We start from the raw sequence: 20,963 nt of genomic DNA on the forward strand, positions 1-20,963 counted from the left end.
AGAACGAGAGAAAACTAGGTGACTAGGGTTACCAGGAAACCCTAGCAGAGTGTAAGACTGGCTAGTTCAAACTATTTGGACTTTATTCCCTTTTTTAATTGTGGTATTGTTTTTCTCTTTAATCTGGTACTTTTGTAGCTTGTTGCTAGATTTCGTTGGATTTGAATGGCAAGTTTATCTGTGTTTTATTAGGTTTGTAATTATAAATAAGGTTCTTGAGGCATCTATAAGCAATTTTCAATATTATTTTTTTTTTGTTTAATTCTTTCTTCTTGAGTTTTGGATGGATGTGAATACTTTGTAAAATTTTCTCCTTTATGAGCGTGTGGCTAGGATTAACACTTCCATGATTTATTTCTTAATTATATATTATTTTCTTAATTTTAGTTATTAGTTTGCATGCATTATCAGATTTATTCAAATCTTATACAGTCTAGTTTTTTATTGTGGCGTGACTTTCAATTGACATATTATTTTATTGAACTTGAATTTTATTAAGAGTCTATTTGGGACAGCTTCCTCACAGCCTCTTAAAGCAGCTGTCCACTACAAAAATTTTAATTTTTATTATAAAAAATTGTTTTAAGAAGTAGCGTAAAAGCCGTCCCAAACCAAGCCCAAATTATAATCCTATCTTCTTTGATTGTGCAAACGATAGTTAGAATGTAAAAAATTCGAATATATTATTTTTTAAAGTGATTCATGGTGTGATTGCATATTCTTTTAGTATTATTATTATTTTTTCTAGATTTTTTGAAGTGATAGATTGTAAAATTTGTGATTCAAATTTATTATTGTAAAATAAATAATTTACTCTTAATGATGAGTTACTCGTTTATAAACTTATTTAAATTTGATTGTAATATTATACTAATTATATAATTTTCTAGCTACATCGAATGACAATTTGGTTACAAAATATTAGAAATGATATTTTTTTATTAGATTTAGATGAAAATTTGACTCTTAACATGACACAACGAAAAGGATTTATGTAGCCGACCCAATGTAGTGGGATAAAAACTTGTTTTTGAATTTCAAATTGACATTATATTCTAGGTTGCAAAAATGAAGAGTTCCTAATTTGAGATAAGCTTGTTACAAGAGGTTGCTCGTCATGATGACAAACTAGAACGTACTTGGTCATCATCATTTGAATTAATTCATGATATGTAATTTAATGATGTTTGATATATCCCCTATAAAATAATAGATAAAATAAATTAAGTTATCTGAATGGATACAATTATTCAACCTATCAAATTGGATAATAATTTAATTTTATTGAATTTATTGAAATGCATTTTGCTAACAATAATTTTGACGTTCCAACATAAATTATTTATGTAGTTTAAGTCGAGTTATTTTTAATGGCAAAAATGCTAACAAAATATTGTAACTATAATCATTAAGTAATATATTTGTTTTTACCATAATCGTATTAAATATTTTGCTAAAATTTATGATGTTATAAGTTACAGTTAAATTACTGTTTTAAAGAATTTCATATATATAATTTTAAAAAAAAGTTAATAAAAATAAATTACATGTACTTAAATTTAAGATATGTGCAATTTAATCTGTTATTATTAAAATGCTAAAGCTGATCACTTAACCAAACAATTAATTTGTGCTTCTAGATTTGAATAAACACCTAAAAATGAATTTACTCAAATAACATTATATAACAACTCCATAAAAGAAAAAGAAAAAAAATATATATAATAACTCCATTATTCAAACAACATTTTTTTTAAACTCCATCTCCCCAGAATTATTTCTAAAAGAACTTTTACATCAACAACAGCTCAACCAAATGGGTTATTGGTTTATGAGCCGTTGGGTATCACTTTCTGATTTTATTGAATATTTATATTTTTTGTATTATTTTGCTATAATTTAATATAAAATATAATTATATATAATAACTTAAATAATTATTATTTTATTTCATTATTTTAAAATAATTCTATTTCTAAAATAACTAAAAATACTCATCAAATATATTTTAAGAATAAAAAAAAATTGATCTCTGTTTCTCTTACTCTTCATATTTTAAGTCAGTCTGGCTTCAAAAAACTAAAATAAAATAAGTCAGTTTGGCTTCCGTTTAAAATAAAATTTGATTTGTAACAAATCGAATCATGTAGAAATTAAATAAATAAATAAGTGCTGAAACAAGGTTTAATCCTTGAAGCATTGCTACCTCATCATATTAGCTGCATCAGATACTCTTTTCATATGCATGGGCTGTCTGGTAAGCTCAAAAAAGAAGACTCAAAAGAAATACAGGAGATTTCAAAATTTAAATGTTTAATTTGAAAAAAAAAAAAAGAGAATGCAATTATAATGAATTCTTTCTTTAATCCCTAACTATTGTTTAATGTATTGTAACATCCCCCAATTTGGGAAAATATTTTTTTTCTTTTCACTAGCTGACTGCAGTCCCAATCGCTTTGGGGCATAATCACCATCAATTGGGAGCCACCATCGGTCACCACATGCCACTGTCAAACACCATTTCCATCATAACCAGCCAACAGCCGCCATAACCAAACGACGCCACGACCGCATTCATTTTATTTTATATTGTATTCACTTTAGTTGAAATAAATAAATAATAATAATCTCTTATATTTTGTTATAGACATCAAAACAACTTCAAATATTTCAAATACCAATATATTCCTCTTACTTTGCATCCCTTGTCAGCAAATCAAACAGCCCAATAAACTCACAAAAGACCAAACGGCTTCCTCCAGTTTAATATGTTCAAAAAAATATAAAAATGCTAAAAATAAACAATGAGACGAGACGAAATGCCAAAATAGTTAGCAGTCAAATCATGACCTGGAGAAGTGTATATTTTGTTACAGAAGCTGACGTATTTGTATGGATCAGTCATTGGTGAAGAGAATTCTACTTCAGACATAGGACCATATTATTTTTTTGGGATATTTAGGCCATTTAAGGCAAACTCACACACACAACGTATACACATAAACTCGAACTCTGAACCTCTTAGTTGGAAGCCTAAGCTCTCAACCAATAGGCCAAGGAGAGTTGTGTCATAGGACCATATGATCTCATGTTGTCTCTATCGAAAAATGAATTAATCAATCTTTCTGTGTAAAGGAAAAGGTTAGATTTAATTACTCAAGTATTACCATTCCTCTATGCATATTTAAATGGGAGCGGAGCGGATGGCCGGGGTGGCTCTTGAACTACAGCTTCTCTGATGCTAATCCTGTGGCTTCCTTTGGAATCAAAAACAGCAATCCAATAGGAATGAAGGTGGAGAATAGTTGAATGAGCAGACCATAGAGAATATTACGAAAAGAATTGGTTGAAATGCCTAGAACTGAAGCAAGAGCAGCTCCATAGAACGAGCCAACTGAGGAGCCGAGGTTGTTTATAGACATAAAAAGGGCAAACAGAGTCCCTTCAATACCAGGAGGGCATAGTTGTCCAGAAAGAATTAGAAACGGCATGAGCCTGCATATTACACCGTTAGCATCATCAAACAAAGCTATTTTAAGCAGAAAATTGATTCAATAAAATTAAAAGTTAAATAATCAAAATTGCTTTTCCTTTATTAAAATGTCCGCTATGTTACTTAAAATAACGTTGAGGGAGGTAAAACAGTTCAAGCTATGATTTTATGTTTCAACAAATGCAGATTCAATATTATTTGCATTCTTCCTTAAATCTTAATTGCAATTTAGATTTTGTTTGAGATGGTTTTCTTGTTAGTTCTTAAAGATGCTTTCTAGTACAATCATTTTAATTTCTATAATATAAAACTGCTTTAAAAAACAGTAAAAAAGTCATTCAAATGAAGATTTAATCTAAGCCATAAAATTATTTGCATTCTTCCATAAATCTTAATTGCAATTTAGACTTTATTTGAGAAGGTTTTCTTATTAGTTCTTAAAGACGCTTTCTAGTACAATCATTTTAATTTCTATACTATAAAACTGCTTTAAAAAGTAGTAAAAAAGTCATTCAAATGAAGCTTTAATCTAAGCCATAAAATTGTCTATCAAAAAATATTAACACATGCAGCCCCACAGCTTTTCAACTCTTAGATATAACTACATACATATAGAATTCATAGAAAATATTAATTATCTGACGTAGAAAACAAACACAAGTATCTTCATTCAAACTCAATCATAATTAAGATTTTCCGTATAAAAGATTAAGGAACCAAACTAACATGCTGACGATCTCAAAGACATCAACTTAATAAAACATTAAATTATTGATCGAAAACTAACTTTATGATTCACAGAGTCCAAACTAATGAGCTAGGCAACTGATCAAGATGTATATTAAATCAATCCAAATAAGAACATTAAATATTCTATTGCACAAAACAACGAATGCAATAAAAAAATGTATACTCTTATTAATGACTTGATTGTCCAAAATTAAAATGCAAATATATGGATTGTAACTTTGGGCAATCTCTAAAATATATACTCTAATTAATGACTTGATCACCTTAAGTTAAAATCCCCCATTAGATTTATTACTATAAAAATTACAGACCATGTATTCAGTTTTAGATCTACTCAAACAAAAAACTTTAGAATCTAAGGTTGACCTCCATATTTCAATTTTTTCTTCAACTCCCTCTGATCTTATCAACGAGAATATCATCAGCAAAAAGCATACACCCCCCTCTTACAAATGTCTAGTAAGAACATCCATGACTTAAGCAAAAATATATGGGCTTAAGGCTGATCCTTGATGTAATTCAACTAAAATAAGAAAATACTCTAACCACCTTGTGTTTCAAAACAAATAACAGCTTTACATACATATTGTTAATGACTTAAATATAAGCATTATTAACTCTATTCTTTCTAAAACTCTCCAAAGCACTTCTCTTATGACTTTGGCTTTGTTTGGAATAGCTTTCTTGCTGTTTCTTAAAACAATTTTCTAGAACAAAAAAAATTGTACTAAAAAGCTAATTTAAGAAGTAATAAAAAAGTCGTCCAAAACAAAGCCTTTGTCATATGTTTTCTCTAAATCAATAAATATCATATATAGATCCTTCTTATTCTCTTTATAGTTTTCCATCAAATCTCTCAATAAATATATAGCTTCTATAGTAGACCTACCGGGAATGAATCAAAATTGATTTTGAGAACCATCGGTATCACATCATAACCTATTCTCAATAACTCTCTCTCATAATTTTAATGTATGATATATTAACTCAATTCTTCTACAATTCGCACTCTTGTGCATCACTTTTATTTTTAAAAATAAGAATCACACTCCACTCGTCTGACATCTTTTTAGTATTCAAAATAATAATAATAAGCCAAGAACTTCATCTCCTAAACATTTCCACACCTCTATTGGAATACATTAGATCCAACAATTTTTCCACACTTCATTTTATTTAAAGCCTCTCTAACTTCTATCTTAATAATACGATGATAAAAATAAAATTCTCTATTTTCATTTAGGATGCTAGTGTCACTAAAGTTAATCGTATTCTCATAATCTTCATTGAAAAACTTATCAAAATATCTCATCCACCTTTGATGAATATTCTTTTTTAATAAAAAAATTTTTGATATTCATTCTTAATGCAATTCACTAAGAACAAAATTCTTATTTCTCCTTCCTTTTTACTCGGCCAACTTATACACACTTTTCGCCCATCTTAAAATCTAATCTATAATATAAATCATTAAAGCCAAAAATTTTAACATAACATTTTACTTTCTTAGACGTGTTACTGACCATTTTATATCTTTTTAAATTTTTTAAATTTTTACATCAATTATCTTTTATAATAAAGCTTCTTTTTTGTCTTTCTTGCATATTATAATTTCATGACCAGCTATTTTTATTATTATGAGTTTTTTTCTTTTAATAATCCCACATCATTTCCAACATTATTAATATCACTAGCAACCTTAAATGTTAAATTTAGAGAATTGGAGAGGTAGAAGGCTTAATTTTATAATACAAAATTATCCCTATTTATAGATCTATACAAGATGTCTTAATAAAAAAAAAACAAATAACTAGAAAATCATGCATAATTTCTTTAATATAATCCTTTCTAAATCAGCCAGACAAATATAAAAGGACATTAACATGATCCAGGTGAGCCTCCCACAGATCCTCATGCTGGTTGTGGGATCCCACAGATCCCCATGTTAGTTGCGGGATCAAGGGCCAAGGGATAGTTGAGATTTAATAGCATGATCCAGACAAGCCTCTCACAGATCTCCATGCTAGTCATTGGATCAAGGGTTAGGGGATGGTTGGGATTTAATACTCCCCTATCATTCCTAGCTTGGTAATCAATCATAGAAAGGTAGACTTATCAAGTCCCTTTGTAGGAATGTCTACAACATCGATTTCATCATTTTCCTGCACCCCATGCATCTTGATTTCACCTTCAATAGACTCCCACTGCTCTTTCTTTAGAAGCAACACCTCTACATCACCATCATCCCAAATTTTATGCATTATTGTACTTTAATCAAAAGAGACAACAATGCCAACATAAAATTTTTTATCCTATGGCCACCAAATTTTTATCTTTGAACAAATAATTGAGTCATCCAAGCATTTCCTATGCTTTTATGGTCCGGAAGACTCTTTTACACCCTGAGCATGCTTCCATCTTGATTTTATTTTATTGATATCTTTCACATGGTTATGATCTTTAACCAAGCCTTTCACTATAAACTTTTGAGAGGAGATAACTTCCTATAATTTTAATTTTTTCCTTCAGCCTCAGCATGCTTAACTCCTTTCTACTTCTTGGTGCCAGCAGTTTGCTTGGTTTACGAGAATCGCAGTCTAACGTTTCTTTGAGATCAATTTCTATCTTCATTACATGGAAGCTTTTTGTCAAAATTACTCCAATCTTTTTTTATTACCAAATCCAAAATTATCATTGCTAATTGATAACTACAATGAATCATTTGTTCCACCTTTGCGAGAACTCAAATTTGACCTTCTATCAAGCTTTGTTGTACATGAATCCAAGCTATGTTTAGTATTAACTCCATATTTACCACTATGATGGCAAAAGTCAGCCTTTTGCTTTTGCATCCATGGAATCACCATTCCCATTCTAAAAAGATCCACTATTCATCACTAGTTTGGAAGATTTAACTGCAGCAGCAACAAATTTTACAGGATGAAAATTTTCACTTTCTTGTTGTGGAGATCCCTAAGGCAAGTCGTCATAAAAGAACCGCTTAGATAATTTATGGACAACTTCCTGATTTTCACTAAAAGCATTCATTTTATTTGTATCGAAATTTCAGGCTTCCCCTTAAATGCAGCAAAAATAATTTTCTTGTAATCACTCAATAGAGCACCATTAACATTAAATAATTTTAGCAAGTCTTTAGCTTCAATGAAAAATTAACAAGAACTTTCTCAGTTAGGTTCTTAGTTATGTGCAAAATATTATTTTCAACACCTTTCACACCATCCAACAAACATGTAAGAAGTTGTGCATAAATACTTTCAATCTACTCCAAAATAAGTGTCATGATAGTCTTATCTGAAAAGAAGACAGTATCAAAATGCTTTGATCTTATTCTCTTCAGGAAATGCTGAAATATTTCCAATATCAAATCATCACAATCAAGATCTAAGATCAAAACACAAGATCGGACCTTTGCAATAGCTTCAAATATTGAAACATGTCTTTGGAAATGAACGGCTTGACATCCCATCTAAATTCGTGAAAGCTCAAACAATTAACCCAAATATCTCCTTCATTATATCATCAACATATGGAGCATCTAGTACTATTATTCTTGTTATTTCACTAAGACAAGATATAATGGAAACTTTCACATCCATGTCTGAGTGCCCCAAAAGATCCTTAGCAATCAATGCCTTCATAGCAAGCTGAACAGTAGTCAACATTGAAATATATAGAGGTTGCTCCATTCTTGACAACAAATTTTCAGCTTAATCAAAAAGTAGCAAAAGCTGTTGTAAATCAGATGGAGGAGATGTCATCTTATCCCCGATGTCCTTGACCCCATCCTCCAGCATTAAATGATCAGACGACATTTGCACAGATGTGCAAAAGAGAGGCCTCAAGTAAGGGATCTAAGCTCTCGGTCCCATGCAGGCACGAAGTCACGAACAAGACCACCAATCCAAGTGTCCGGCTGTTTCCAGGAATGCATGCATAAAAGCTCCACACGACTCCTCCCGGTGCTCGATTCCTTCAGCATAGGTAAGAACGCACGCAAAGAGGCTCGATCTCCTTCGCAAGTACGAGGGTTCCTGCTCACTCCTCTCCCCTCGACTTCCAAAAAGAGATGCATGAAGCAGATGACCAAGAGAAATGTCGCTCCTCTCTCAATCGCACTCAGGGTCGAAGATTGATCTTGATGCTGTCGTTCCTAGGAAGTTATAGAGGCTATTTAGACGCGTGTAGGAGGAGGTCCTGCACTCAACTTCTCTCGCTTCTACTTGGTTGACTTTAGACGTCACACACAAGAATGATGACCGAGCCTGATGATGTTGTTCTCGAGAGGCCCTGGCTGCTAGCAGGAAACAGAGGGCACAAGCAATTTGGACCACTAGACTTTCATTCAATCTCACCCGACAATGAAGGCCGCTTATTCCTCTCTCCTTCCTCCAATTAGTATATCTCAGTTATTCCAGCAATGAAGGTTGGTGGAAGGACCTGTATGCCTCAGAATTAAGTCAATGAGGGCCGGTGGTGGGAATTTGGCTATGATACCAAGTTAAATTCAGAGAATTTTAGAGGGAAAAGACTTAATTTTATTATACAAAACTATCCCAATTTATAGATCTATACAATGTCTTAATAAAGAAACAAATAATTACATAATCATGCATAATTGCCTTAATATAATCCTTTCTAAATCATCCAACCAAATATAGGAGATCGGTGTGATCCAGGTGAGCCTCCCACTGATCCTCATACTGGCCGTGGGATCAAGGGCTAAGGGACAGCTGAGATTTAATAATGTTATCTAGGTGAGCCTCCCACGTATCCCCATACTGGCTGTGGGATTAAGGGCCAAGGGACTGCTGGATTTAACATTAAATAACAAATGCTCCCCTCCACATAGTAGCGAGTTGAGGAAAATCTAATAAGAGAAAATTTTATTATCATTATAAATCTCCACTATATACGTTGCACTAAATCGCAGATGAAGACTAACAATTTAGTATATGTATTACGAAGATTTATTAAAAATAAATTTCAAGTGCATTGGCTATATATAAGCATTATCTAGGGGAGATTTTCATAAGATAATCAAATATCTACGCATTATTTTTAATAAAAGGCTATTAAATTATCATTGATGTCAATTTCTTTGTAATTTTTTTTTTTATTTCATCCATGGAAAAAAGAAACTCTCTAAATTAAAAGTTTGTGGCTGCAAAGTTTTGAATGGGATTGCATAATTTTGATGCAGCTTCTTATCAATCTACATTAGAGAATAATAAATCTCAAAACATCTTACACCATATAGTCTAAATATAAAAAAAAAAATCCAAGATTTCAAGACAAGATTATAGTTGGATTGAACACAGAAGAAACTAGCCAATAAATTAAATTTTTATTTTTCCTTTTTAGTATGAATATCAATTATCTAACTAGATAGGAAACATCCCTTGTTTTCTTTAATTATAAGATAGAATTTTTAGAATACATCCTAACTTGAATTAATATGATTTGAAATATAATCTTCATATAACATACATTGAAAGTGGTAATAATAATAATAACAATAATAATAATAATAATAATAATAATAATAATAATAACAATCATAGATATTAAAACCGAACTGGATCGGCCGATTCAACCAGTTGAACCGCGAACCAACTAGTTGACCGCTTTGATTAAACCTGAAAACCGATCGACATCAGACCGCAAAAAAACCGGATGAACCGGCAGTTAAACCAAAAAACCGACAAACCGGCAGGTTTTGAAAGAGCTGTCAGGTTCAAAACATGAGTAAAGGGAGCTATAGAATGCAAAATGAACAATCGAAGCCAAGCTTCACAAATTTTGGACCGTATAACCTTAAAAGCTACTCAGTACGTAGTTCCTTTGTTTCCCCCTCCCAGGTCCCAGGTCACGATCCTCCCTCTGTTATGTTTCGACTCTTCCATTTCTTTATTTGTGTATTGTCGTAAGTCGTCGATTCTTCTTCAATCGTTTCCTCCCATAGCCGCAGAACTCTTCCCATGTTGAGAAAACCATAGGTTCGTCAACTATTATTGTTTTACATATGAATCGTGCATGAATAGCTTTAATCTCCTTGCATCCATTCTATTAAAACTTGCATATCCTTGATCATTATTAATTGATGCATTTTAATAGTTCATTAATTTTTAATGAAGTTGGTTTTTGTTTTGAAATTTCTTCTAAAAAAACTTGTGCAGTATAAGATGTAATCTGAAATTAATAAATTATTGCTGCTTGGAAAACCATGTCCTTTTTTTTCTTGGATTCAATGTAGTCTTACGAGTGTTAATTTGGCAGAATAATATTGAAGACTTGATGGGGACATCAGAGCTTGGAAAGTCTATCAGAGACGTGGCCGTCGATCTACGGCCACGATCGAGTCGATGTATTTTTGAGTCAGATTATGTATTTATCTTTTATTATTTTATGTTTGTATTTGCTTTTGTTATTTTCTACTTTTACCCCTTAAGGGAGGTCATGTGTAAGCCCAAACGACATTGTCGACTTTTAGTTTTGAGTCCTTTATATGAGGTTATATATAGCCCTTATATTTTCTTTTCATGCTAATAAATGAATGATAAAAATTTCCCTATATTTAAGTTCTTGTGAGAGCTTGAGAGAGATTGGAGTGAAGTCCCTTGGAGAGGGAAACGGATCACCCACCAACCTTGGAAGTGCCTGAGTTCGTGGTTCTTCTTCTCTATCTCTTTTTCATTTTCCCTCCATCCCCTAGTCGCCAGCCTAAGTCCTTCCAAACTCCTAAGCTGTCGGCCACCTAATTCCCCCACACCACCCGTCGGCTAGATCTAACACCCACCACCATCCACGGCCAACCTCCACACCGCCGGCCCATCCCCTTGGCTTCCCCCATCTCCACTTGCCATCAAGTCTTTCCTAAATTAGATTTCATATTTTTGATACCCTATTAATGATCCAATTCAAATCTATTTGAATTTTAAATAATTACCAAATTTATTAATCTTATTTTAGGAAACTTAGTAATTCATAGTCTATTTAAATTTTGCATTATTTGGGAAGAAATCTTTCATTCAAAATTTAATCTCTTAATTTAGATGAGCATTGAATGCTTCATTAAACCCCTTCCCTCTCTCTATTGTCGCCGGCCCCCTATGCAATAGTATTAAAAATTATTTCCAAATCCTACAAACTCTCTTGGAAATAATTCAAACCTCCTCTCCCTCTCACTTGGCCGAAATCCCCATGCCCCCACCTATTTAATTTCTTTCCAAGAGAGAGTCTCTCCTATTGGAATTAAAATAAATCCCTTCCCCTCTTTCTTGCCTACCGCCCCCTCTCTCTCTTTCTCTTCCTTAATTACTCTCAATCAAAGGAATTAATTAGGAAGGTGTTTGAGTTATTTTCCCTCCAAAAAATCAGAACCCAACTTAATCCTCTACTCTCCTTCATTGGTCGGCCACCCTTACCCTCTTCTCCACTTCAACGCGTGAGAGAAACTTCTTTCTCTCTAGAGACATCTTCAAGGGGAGCAACTACGATCTTCGTCCACACATCAACCCTTCGACACCAATGAATGACCGATCCGGAGCTTGACTACGAATTCACTTACGATGAGCAAGAGAACGTCAACATCCTCCACTCCACCTTCGACTTCAACCCGAATGTCGATATTTCCATTGAAGAGTACACGGACCGCATCATTTTCACACTTTCGGAAGCCATCGATGAGCAACTTGCCAACGTCCAGTGGCAAATTGTTTCGAGACAATAACAAGGGTGAATTTCTTCCCTCTTCATTTATCTTTCTAATCCGCTAACCTTGTAGGTGGTGATTTAATCGCAAAGTTTTTGTGCTTCGTCTTCTGCCTTTGCTTAGTAAACGTAGGATTTGAGTTTACTTTCTATATTGCTTATCTCAATATTAGATTAGAGATTTTGTTCAATAACTTCTTAATTCGCATGTCGTTGAAATTCTAAGTTCTTCTGATAATTCAAATGCTTATCATATTATTTGGCCTAAGCGTATCTACCCCTCTTACATTTTCTTTTATCGATTTCATTGCTAATAGTCTTAATTGTCATTTGTTCTTATCAAAATCGTACAAGTTCTTAATGCATTCATTTCAAAGCATTGTAGTCCTGCCTCATCTGATATCAGAGCATGATTTGCTCTTAGTGCATGTGCTAGGATCCATCATAGAGTTCTTTTGACCATCGTTAAGCTTTGATAGTTTTTCCAACATTGCATTCCTTTAATTTAGCACCTTTTATGTTTGTTGTCCATACATTTATTGCATCCATTTTGCAAGCTATAAGTGTGTTTTCATTCATATAAATTGTTGTCATTTACATCCTAGTCACCATAGGTGTCCTGTAGTGAACCACAATGGACCCGAAACAACTTTGGAGGACTTTAGACTTACTAGTAGGTCAAATGAATACAATTAGCCAGCAACTCAAAGAGAATCAAGCCAATCTAGCCGAAATTCGCAGGGACACAACTGAATGTTTCGACACACATGAACGCTCTAGGGATCATCCAACCCCTACACCCCATCTAGACCTCCTTCAATGTATGGGGATGATACCTATCAAAATGAGAGGCTGTATCGTGCCACTCATCGAGCTCCTCAGTATGGACATAATTATAACCATGAACTTGACATACCACTAATGAAGAACATTAAAGTCGATGCTCATACCTTTGATGGCACCCTCGATCCCAACTCTTCCTGGATTTGATCAAAGGTATGGATAACTTCTTTAAGTGCTATAACATCTCTGAGGCTAGGAAAGTTAATTTTGCCAAGATGAAACTCACGGGTAGGGCGAGTTAGTTTTGGTCCGATCTAGAAAGCCTTAGGGAAGCCAGAAGTGAGTATCCCATCACTTATTGGCCTTCCATGAAGCGTGAACTTAAGCAGAAGTACTTACCTCCCTCATACTTTCCTAGGTTGTTGGATAGGTGGAATGGGTTGAGTAATGGCAACAACAAGTTAAGGAGTACATCGCAACCATTAATGACTACCTGATTCGCTGCAAAGGACATAACTCTACCACCCCCGCGTAGATCTTGTCTATGTTTCGTACCTGGTTGCGAGAGGATCTTCGCAATGAGCTGTTTTCTCGGAACGTCACTATACTTGAGAATGCCTACACCCCAGGGAGCACTACCCGTCCACCCACTGGTTCTCCAACAACTTGATCTGATTTTAGAGGTAAACCTCTCACCCTGGATACCCCTCAGTCCAGTCCCATGAAAAAGTGCTTTCGATGACAGGGGTATGGGCATATCGCTTCTCAATGCTCCAGTCTCTATAAAGTCTCGATTATCGAGGGGATCACTGAGGACAATTTTGAGCCCGAGGTTGATCATATCTACTAAGTGGAAGATGAAGGCCAATTCTTCAAGGAGGAGGATGACACTGTTGTCCTCCATTGCCTTCAGAAACTGGACAAGTCTCCCATATGCGTGGTGAGATGTGCACTATCACACCATGCTCCCACAAAATACTGGCATAAGAATGCGATTTTTCATACCTACACTAAAATCATGGATAAGAACTGTAAGGTCATCGTAGATAGTTGCAGTTGCATCAATGTTGTATCTTCCAGCATGGTGTACAAGTTAGGTCTTTCTGTCGTTCCTCACCCTAACCCTTATAAGATAGCATGGGTAAACTCTACTGCCTTGAAGGTGAAGGAATGAAGCATCGTACATATTTCCTCTGCTGACTATAAGAAAAATGTTTGGTGCGATGTGCTGATTATGGATGTTAGACAAATCATTTTGGGTCGTCCTTGGATTTTTGACAACGATGTCCACATCTACAAGCGTTCGAACACCTGCGTGTTCGAACATGCAGGTAAAAAGATCAAGCTTTTACCATCGCATCCCTGAGTTAAGGATGACTCCAAATCCAACCTTATTAAGTCAAAGAAAGGACTGAACCTGGTCACCGCCATGGTTTTGGAATCTGAAATTGCTCAAGGAGCACCCCTGTATGCTTTAGTTGGTCGTGAGATTCCTACTGAGTCTAACGAACCAATCCCTCGGGAAGTCCAACCTATTCTGGGTCAGTTTGTTGATGTCTTCCCTGATGATCTCCAAGATTAGCTACCTCCACTTAGAGACATCCAACATGCCATAGACTTAGTCCCTAGAGCCTCCCTTCCTAACCTGCCACACTATCGCATGAACCCCATGGAACATGCTGAACTCAAGAAGCAGGTAGATGAGTTCCTGTAGTGAGGTTTCATTAAAGAGAGTCTTAGTCCCTACGCGGTGCCAGCCCTTTTTAACCCAAAAAAGGACGGATCTTGGCAAATGTGTATTGATAGCAGTGTTATCAACAAAATCACCATCAAATATCATTTCCCTATCCCGAGGCTAGACGATATGCTCGATATGATGACAGGTGTCAATCTATTTTCCAAGATCAATCTCAAGAGTGGATACCAACAGATCCGGGTCCGACCTGGTGATGAGTGAAAAATTACCTTTAAGACCAAGGATGGCCTCTACGAGTGGTTAGTCATGCCTTTCAGGTTGAATAACGCCCGAGTACTTTCATGAGGATCATGACTCAAGTGATGCACCCTTTTATGGGAAAGTTTGTCGTCGTCTAGTTTGATGACATTTTTATTTAAGGCAGTTGGTGAGTCAACACTTGGACCACTTAAGGCAAGTTTGTGAGGTCTTAAAGAAGGAACAACTTTATGTCAATCCTAAAAAATATACCTTCCTTGTAGATCGTGTTATCTTTTTGGGCTTTCTTATGTCGGCCAAAGGGGTCTCTGCAGATCTCAAAAAGGTGAGGGTCATTATGAAATGGCAGGTTCCTCAGAACATCTAGGAAGTCCACAACTTCCACAGACTAGTCGCCTTCTATAGGAGATTTATCTGAAATTTCAGCACCATTGTATCTCCTATCACCGACTATCTAAAGAAGGGTGAGTTCCACTGGACCCCGGCCGCCACCAGAGCTTTTGATAAGATTAAGAAAAGCATGATGGAAGCCCTAATGATGAGACTTCCTGATTTCTGCAAAGTCTTCTGACCTGCAACGCTTCGGGGGTTGGAATTGGAGTCCTATCCCAAAAAAGATCACCGAGTAGCTTACTTAAGTCAGAAATTAAATGATATTAGGCAGCATTATTCCACGTATGACAAGAAGTTCTACGCAGTGATCCAATCTCTTCGTTATTAGCGACAGTACCTGCCCGCAAGAGTTTGTTATTTTCTCGGATCACGAGGCTCTGCATTATACCAACCTCCCAAAAGAAGTTGAAAGCACGTCACGGTCGATGGGTAGAATTCCTTCAGGAATACACTTATACCCTTAGACATAAGGCGGGAGTTGAGAATAAAACTGCTGAGGCTCTCAGTCGTCGTATGATGACTACCACTGAGATGAGAGCTAAAGCCGTGAGTTTTGACCAAATAAAGAGGGACTATTTGGAATGCCAAGACTTCAAGGAGACTTACTCTCCTATTCACTGGCAGCACAAGCCTTAAGGACAATTTCCTTTTAAAGGAATGTTATCTTTTTAAAGCTCAAAAGCTTTGTATTTCTAGCACCTCCCTTAGGGAATTTCTTATTTAGGAACTCCATGCCGGAGGCCTCGCTGGGCACTTTGGTCGGGATAAGACGATAAAAGCCGTGGAGTATCGTTTTATTGGCCCAGTCTGAAGAGGGATGTCGGTAGGATGGTCAGCAGATGCCACACTTGCCAGCTGGCCAAATAATGCAAGCAAAACACTGGTCTTTACACCCCTTTGCCTGTCCCTATTTGTCCCTAGCAGGATGTTAGCATGGACTTTATCTTAGGTCTGCCCAAAACTATCCATAGGACTGATACCATCGGTGTTGTAGAAGATCGATTCTCCAAAATGGCCCATTTCCTATCTTGCTCCAAAACATCTGACGCCTCCCATATTGCCAAACTTTATTTCAACGAGGTCGTCCGCTTACATGGTTTATCAAAAACCATTGTATCGGACATGGATGTTAAATTCACCAGCTATTTTTGTAAGACCCTTTGGATGAAAATGGGCACTAAATTGCAATTCTTCAGTCTTTCATCCACAAACTGAGGTAGTCAATAGAAGCATAGGCAATCTATTCCTTGATAGGCAAGCATATTAAGGATTGGGATTCCATTCTCCCCACAACTAAGTTTGGCTATAATAATTTTGTGAACCAAAGCACTTGCCTATGTCCTTCTGAAATTGTTTATGGGTTCAAACCTAGGCAGCCACTAGACCTCATACCAATGTGCTCTAAGTATAGAATTTCTGAGTTTGCATCATCATTTGCATCACATATGCATGAACTTCACAAATAAATTGCACAACAAATTAAAAAGAGCAATAATTATTATAAATTGTATGCTGATCTTAAACAAAAAAATAAATTTTTGAAGTTGGTGACTTTATGATGGTGGGTATTCGTCCGGAACAGTTCCTGTAGGGAACAATTAAGAAGTCGCATGCTAAGAATACTAGAAAATCAATGATAATGCTTATGTAGTATATCTGTCTGCATAATTCAACATCAATCTCTCCTTTAATATAGAAGATCTAATTGCATATGAAGGTCGTGATTTCAACCCACCAAATCCACTCATAAAGCAGCCTTGTGTGACCCCACCGTATGAGAACCCAAACCTACCAACACTCCCAAACATTCCCAAATCACCCATGGCAGAGAAGGTTGACACGATTCTAAGTGATGACATCATCTCCACAAGGGAAGGTGGATGATGGAGGTACTTGATCAGGTGGAGAGGCAAACCCGAGTCAGAAGATACGAGGTTGGATCGCGAGAAGCTTCAGCAGATCGACCCCGACGTATTGGAGATCTATGAGAGCACCCGGGATGCTTACTCGACGGAGTTGTGCTCTTTCCCACCCCGGGAGAATAATGGGGACATCAGAGCTTGAAAGGTTTATCAGAGACGTGGCCGTCGATCTACGGCCACGATCGAGTCAATGTATTTTTAAGTCGTGTAATGTATGTCTTTTATTATTTTATGTTTGTATTTGCTTTTGTTATTTTCTACTTTTACCCCTTAAGGGAGGTTATATGTAAGCCCAAAGGGCATTGTCATCTTTTAGTTTTGAGTCCTTTGTATGAAGCTATATATAGCCCTTATGTTTTCTTTTCAGGCTAATGAATGAATGATAAAATTTTCCTCGTATTTGAGTTCTTGTGATAGCTTGAGAGAGATTGGAGTGAAGTCCCTTGGAGAGAGAAACGGATCACCCACCAACCTTGAAAGTGTCCAAGTTCATGGGTCTTCTTCTCTATCTCTTTTTCCATTTCCCTCCATCCCCTAGCCGCCGGCCTAAGGTCCTTCCAAACCCTTAAGCCGTCGGCAGCCTAATTCCCCCACCACCCGTCAGCTAAATCCAACACTCACCACCATCCACGGCCAACCACCACACTGCCGGCCCATCCCCTTGGCAATGATGGGGACATCAAAGCTTGGAAATTTTATCAGAGACGTGGCTTTCGATATACGGCCACGATCGAGTCAATATATTTTTGAGTCATATTATATACTTGTCTTTTATTATTTTATGTTTGTATTTGCTTTTGTTATATTCTACTTATACCCCTTTAGGGAGGTCATTTGTAAGCCCAAAGGGCATTGTCATCTTTTAGTTTTGAGTCATTTGTATGAGGCTATATATAGCCCTTATGCTTTTTTTTCATGCTAATGAATGAATGATAAAATTTTCCCAGTGTTTGAGTTCTTGTGAGAGCTTGACAGAGATTGGAGTGAAGTCCTTTAGAGAGGGAAACGGATCACCCAACAACCTTGAAAGTGACCGGGTTCGTGGTTCTTCTTCTCTATCTCTTTTTCCCTTTCCCTCCATCCCCTTGCCGTCGGCCTAAGGTACTTCCAAAACCCTAAGCCGACGGCCACCTAATTCACCCACACCACCTGTCGGCTAGATCCAACACCCACCACCATCCATGGCCAAACTAAACACCACCGGCCCATCCCCTTGGCTTACGCCATCTCCACTTTCCATCAAGTCTTTCCTAAATTAGAATTCACATTTTTTGCAAATCTATTTGAATTTGAAATAGTTACCAAAATTATAAATCCTATTTTAGGAAACTTACTAATTCATAGTCTATTTAAATTTTGAATTAAATTGGGATAAAATCTTTCATTCCAAATTTAATCTTTTAATTTAGGTAAGCATTGAATACTTCATTAAACCCCTTCCCTCTCTCTATTGCCGCCGACCCCTTATGGGATAATATTAGGAATTATTTCCAAATCCCAACTTACTCTCTTGGAAATAATTCAAACCTCCTCTTCCTCTCTCTTGGCCGAAATCCCCATGCCCCCACCTATTTAATTTCTTTCCAAGATAGAGTCTCTCCTATTGGAATTAAAATAAATCCCTTCCCCTCTCTCTTGCCCGCCGCCCCCTCTCCCTCTCTCTTGCCCGCCGCCCCCTCTCTCTCTTTCTCTTCCTTAATTACTCTCAATCAAAGGGATTAATTAGGAAGGTGTTTGAGTTATTTTCCCTCCACAAAATCTGAAACCAACTTAATCCTTTACTTTCCTTCATTGGTCGGCCACCCTTGCCCTCTTCTCCACTTCAACGCATGAGAGAAACTTCTCTCTCTAGAGACATCTTCAAGGGGAGCAACTACGATCTTCGTCCACACATCAACCCTTCGACACCAATGAATGGTCGATCCGGAGCTTGAATAGGAATTCGCTTACGACGAGCAAGGGAACGTCAACATCCTCCACTCCACCTTCGACTTCAACCCAGAAGTCGATAATTGCATTGAAGAGTACATGGACCGCATCATCTTCACCCTTTCGGAGGCCATCGACGAGCAACTTGCCAATGTCCAGTGGCAAATTGTTTCGGGACAATAAATAGGGTGAATTTCTTCCCTCTTCATTTATCTTTCTAATCCACTAACATTGTAGGTGGTGATTTAATGGTAAAGTTTTCGTGCTTCGCCTTCTGCCTCCGCTTAGTAAACGTAGGATTTGAGTTTACTTTTTATGTTCCTTATCTCAATGTTAGATTAGGGATTTTGTTGAATAACTATTTAATTCGCATGTCGTTGAAATTCTAAGTTGTTTTGATAATTCAAGCGCTTAGCATGTGATTTGGCCTAAGCGTAGTTACCCCTCTTACATTTTATTTTATCGTTTTGATTGCTAATAGTTTTAACTTTTAATTATTATTTTTTCTTATCAAAATCGTACAAGTTCTTAGCGCATTCATTTAAAAGCATTATAGTCCTGCATCAAGACCTATACAACCTACTTTGATTCTTAAGGGTAGAGCCTTAGGGAAAATGGGTTTTTGTAAGTTCTCATTATTTATTCTCTTAAGAAGGCTGTATATATGGATCTTCTTTTGTTCCTATTTGTGCTTTAATCACGTGGTAATAATCAAAGTAGTGCATGTCTGGACGTTTTCCACTTAAATTTATTTTGTTTTATCATTGTCCTGAGGCTGTCTTAATATTAAGATTGTTGTTGATGATAAGATTGTTAATATTATAATTGTTTATGCTCCTCAAGTATGTTTGGATATGAGTTCTAAATTAAATTTTTGAAATGACTTTGAAGAATTAATACAAAAGATATCTCTTGAAGAAAGAGTTTTATTTGGAGGAGATTTAAATGAACATGTTGGTAGAGAGGTAGATGATTTTAAAAGCACTCATGATTGCTATGGATTTGGAACGACGAATAAAGGTGACAAGACCATATTAGATTTTTGCTTAGCTTATGATTTTTCAATTGCTAATACCTTATTTAAGAAAAGGAATGAGCATCTCATCACTTATAAAAATAGATATAGTACAACTCAGATTGATTATTTTCTTATTAGAAAATTAAATCGTTTAGATTGCAAAGATTGTAACGTTATTCCGAGTGAAAATTTATGTACCCAACATCAATTATTAGTTTTGGACTTTATGATAAAGGGGCATAAAATATAAAATAAAGTAAAATGATTTTCTAGGATTAGATGAGGGGCATTTAAAGAATATTAACAAAAATATTTTTTAGAGTAAGATTTTAGATCTTAAGATTTTCTGTGCATGAGAATGTTAATATTATGTGGGAAAAAGTGGCTTGTGATATTAAGAATATTGCAAAAGATTTGCTTGGAGTACCAAAGGGAAAAGCTCCTAATAGTAAAAATAGTTGGTGGTGCAATCTAAATGTGCAATAAAATATTAAAAATAAGAAGATTTGTTATAAAAGTTGATTTAATTTTAAAAATTCTTATAATTGAGAAATATATAAAGTGGCTCGTAAGGATTCTAAGAAACAATATGCGATATAAAGGCATTAGTTTTTCGTGATTTATATAATAAATTAGATACTAAGGAGGGAGAAAGATTTGTGTATAAGTTAGCCAAACAAAGAGATAGTAGTAAGGATTTAGTTCAAGTGAGGTGTATTAAGGATGAAGATCAAAAAATTCTTTTCTTAGAAGATGATATTCAACAAAGGTGGATGAGATATTTTACTAAACTTTTTAATGAAGATTGTGAAAATAAGATTGACTATAGTGACCTTAAGACCCTAAATGAAAATAAAGATTTATGTTTTTATCAGCGTATTAGTAAAACTGAAGTTAGAGAGGCTTTAAAGAAAATGAAGGGTGGAAAAGCTGTTAGACCTGATGATATTCCAATAGAGGTGTGGAAATGCTTAGAAGATGAAGGAATTT

At 35.5% G+C, this 20,963-nt stretch overlaps 1 protein-coding gene across 2 annotated transcripts in view; it reads right to left on the bottom strand.

The window, feature by feature from the left end:
* Positions 1-2,812: 2,812 nt before the first annotated feature.
* The window catches only part of LOC110105503 (probable folate-biopterin transporter 4), a 60,594-nt gene continuing 42,443 nt past the window's right edge, over positions 2,813-20,963 (bottom strand). For both annotated transcript variants that reach the window (XM_020835045.2, XM_028693500.1), the window contains one exon: positions 2,813-3,495. In XM_020835045.2, coding sequence (XP_020690704.1) covers positions 3,225-3,495 — 271 coding nt within the window. In that variant the 3' untranslated portion in view covers positions 2,813-3,224. The remainder of the gene's footprint in view (positions 3,496-20,963) is intronic.

This window comes from Dendrobium catenatum, unplaced genomic scaffold (assembly GCF_001605985.2).
Source record: "Dendrobium catenatum unplaced genomic scaffold, ASM160598v2 fragScaff_scaffold_311, whole genome shotgun sequence".
Taxonomy (NCBI): domain Eukaryota; kingdom Viridiplantae; phylum Streptophyta; class Magnoliopsida; order Asparagales; family Orchidaceae; genus Dendrobium; species Dendrobium catenatum.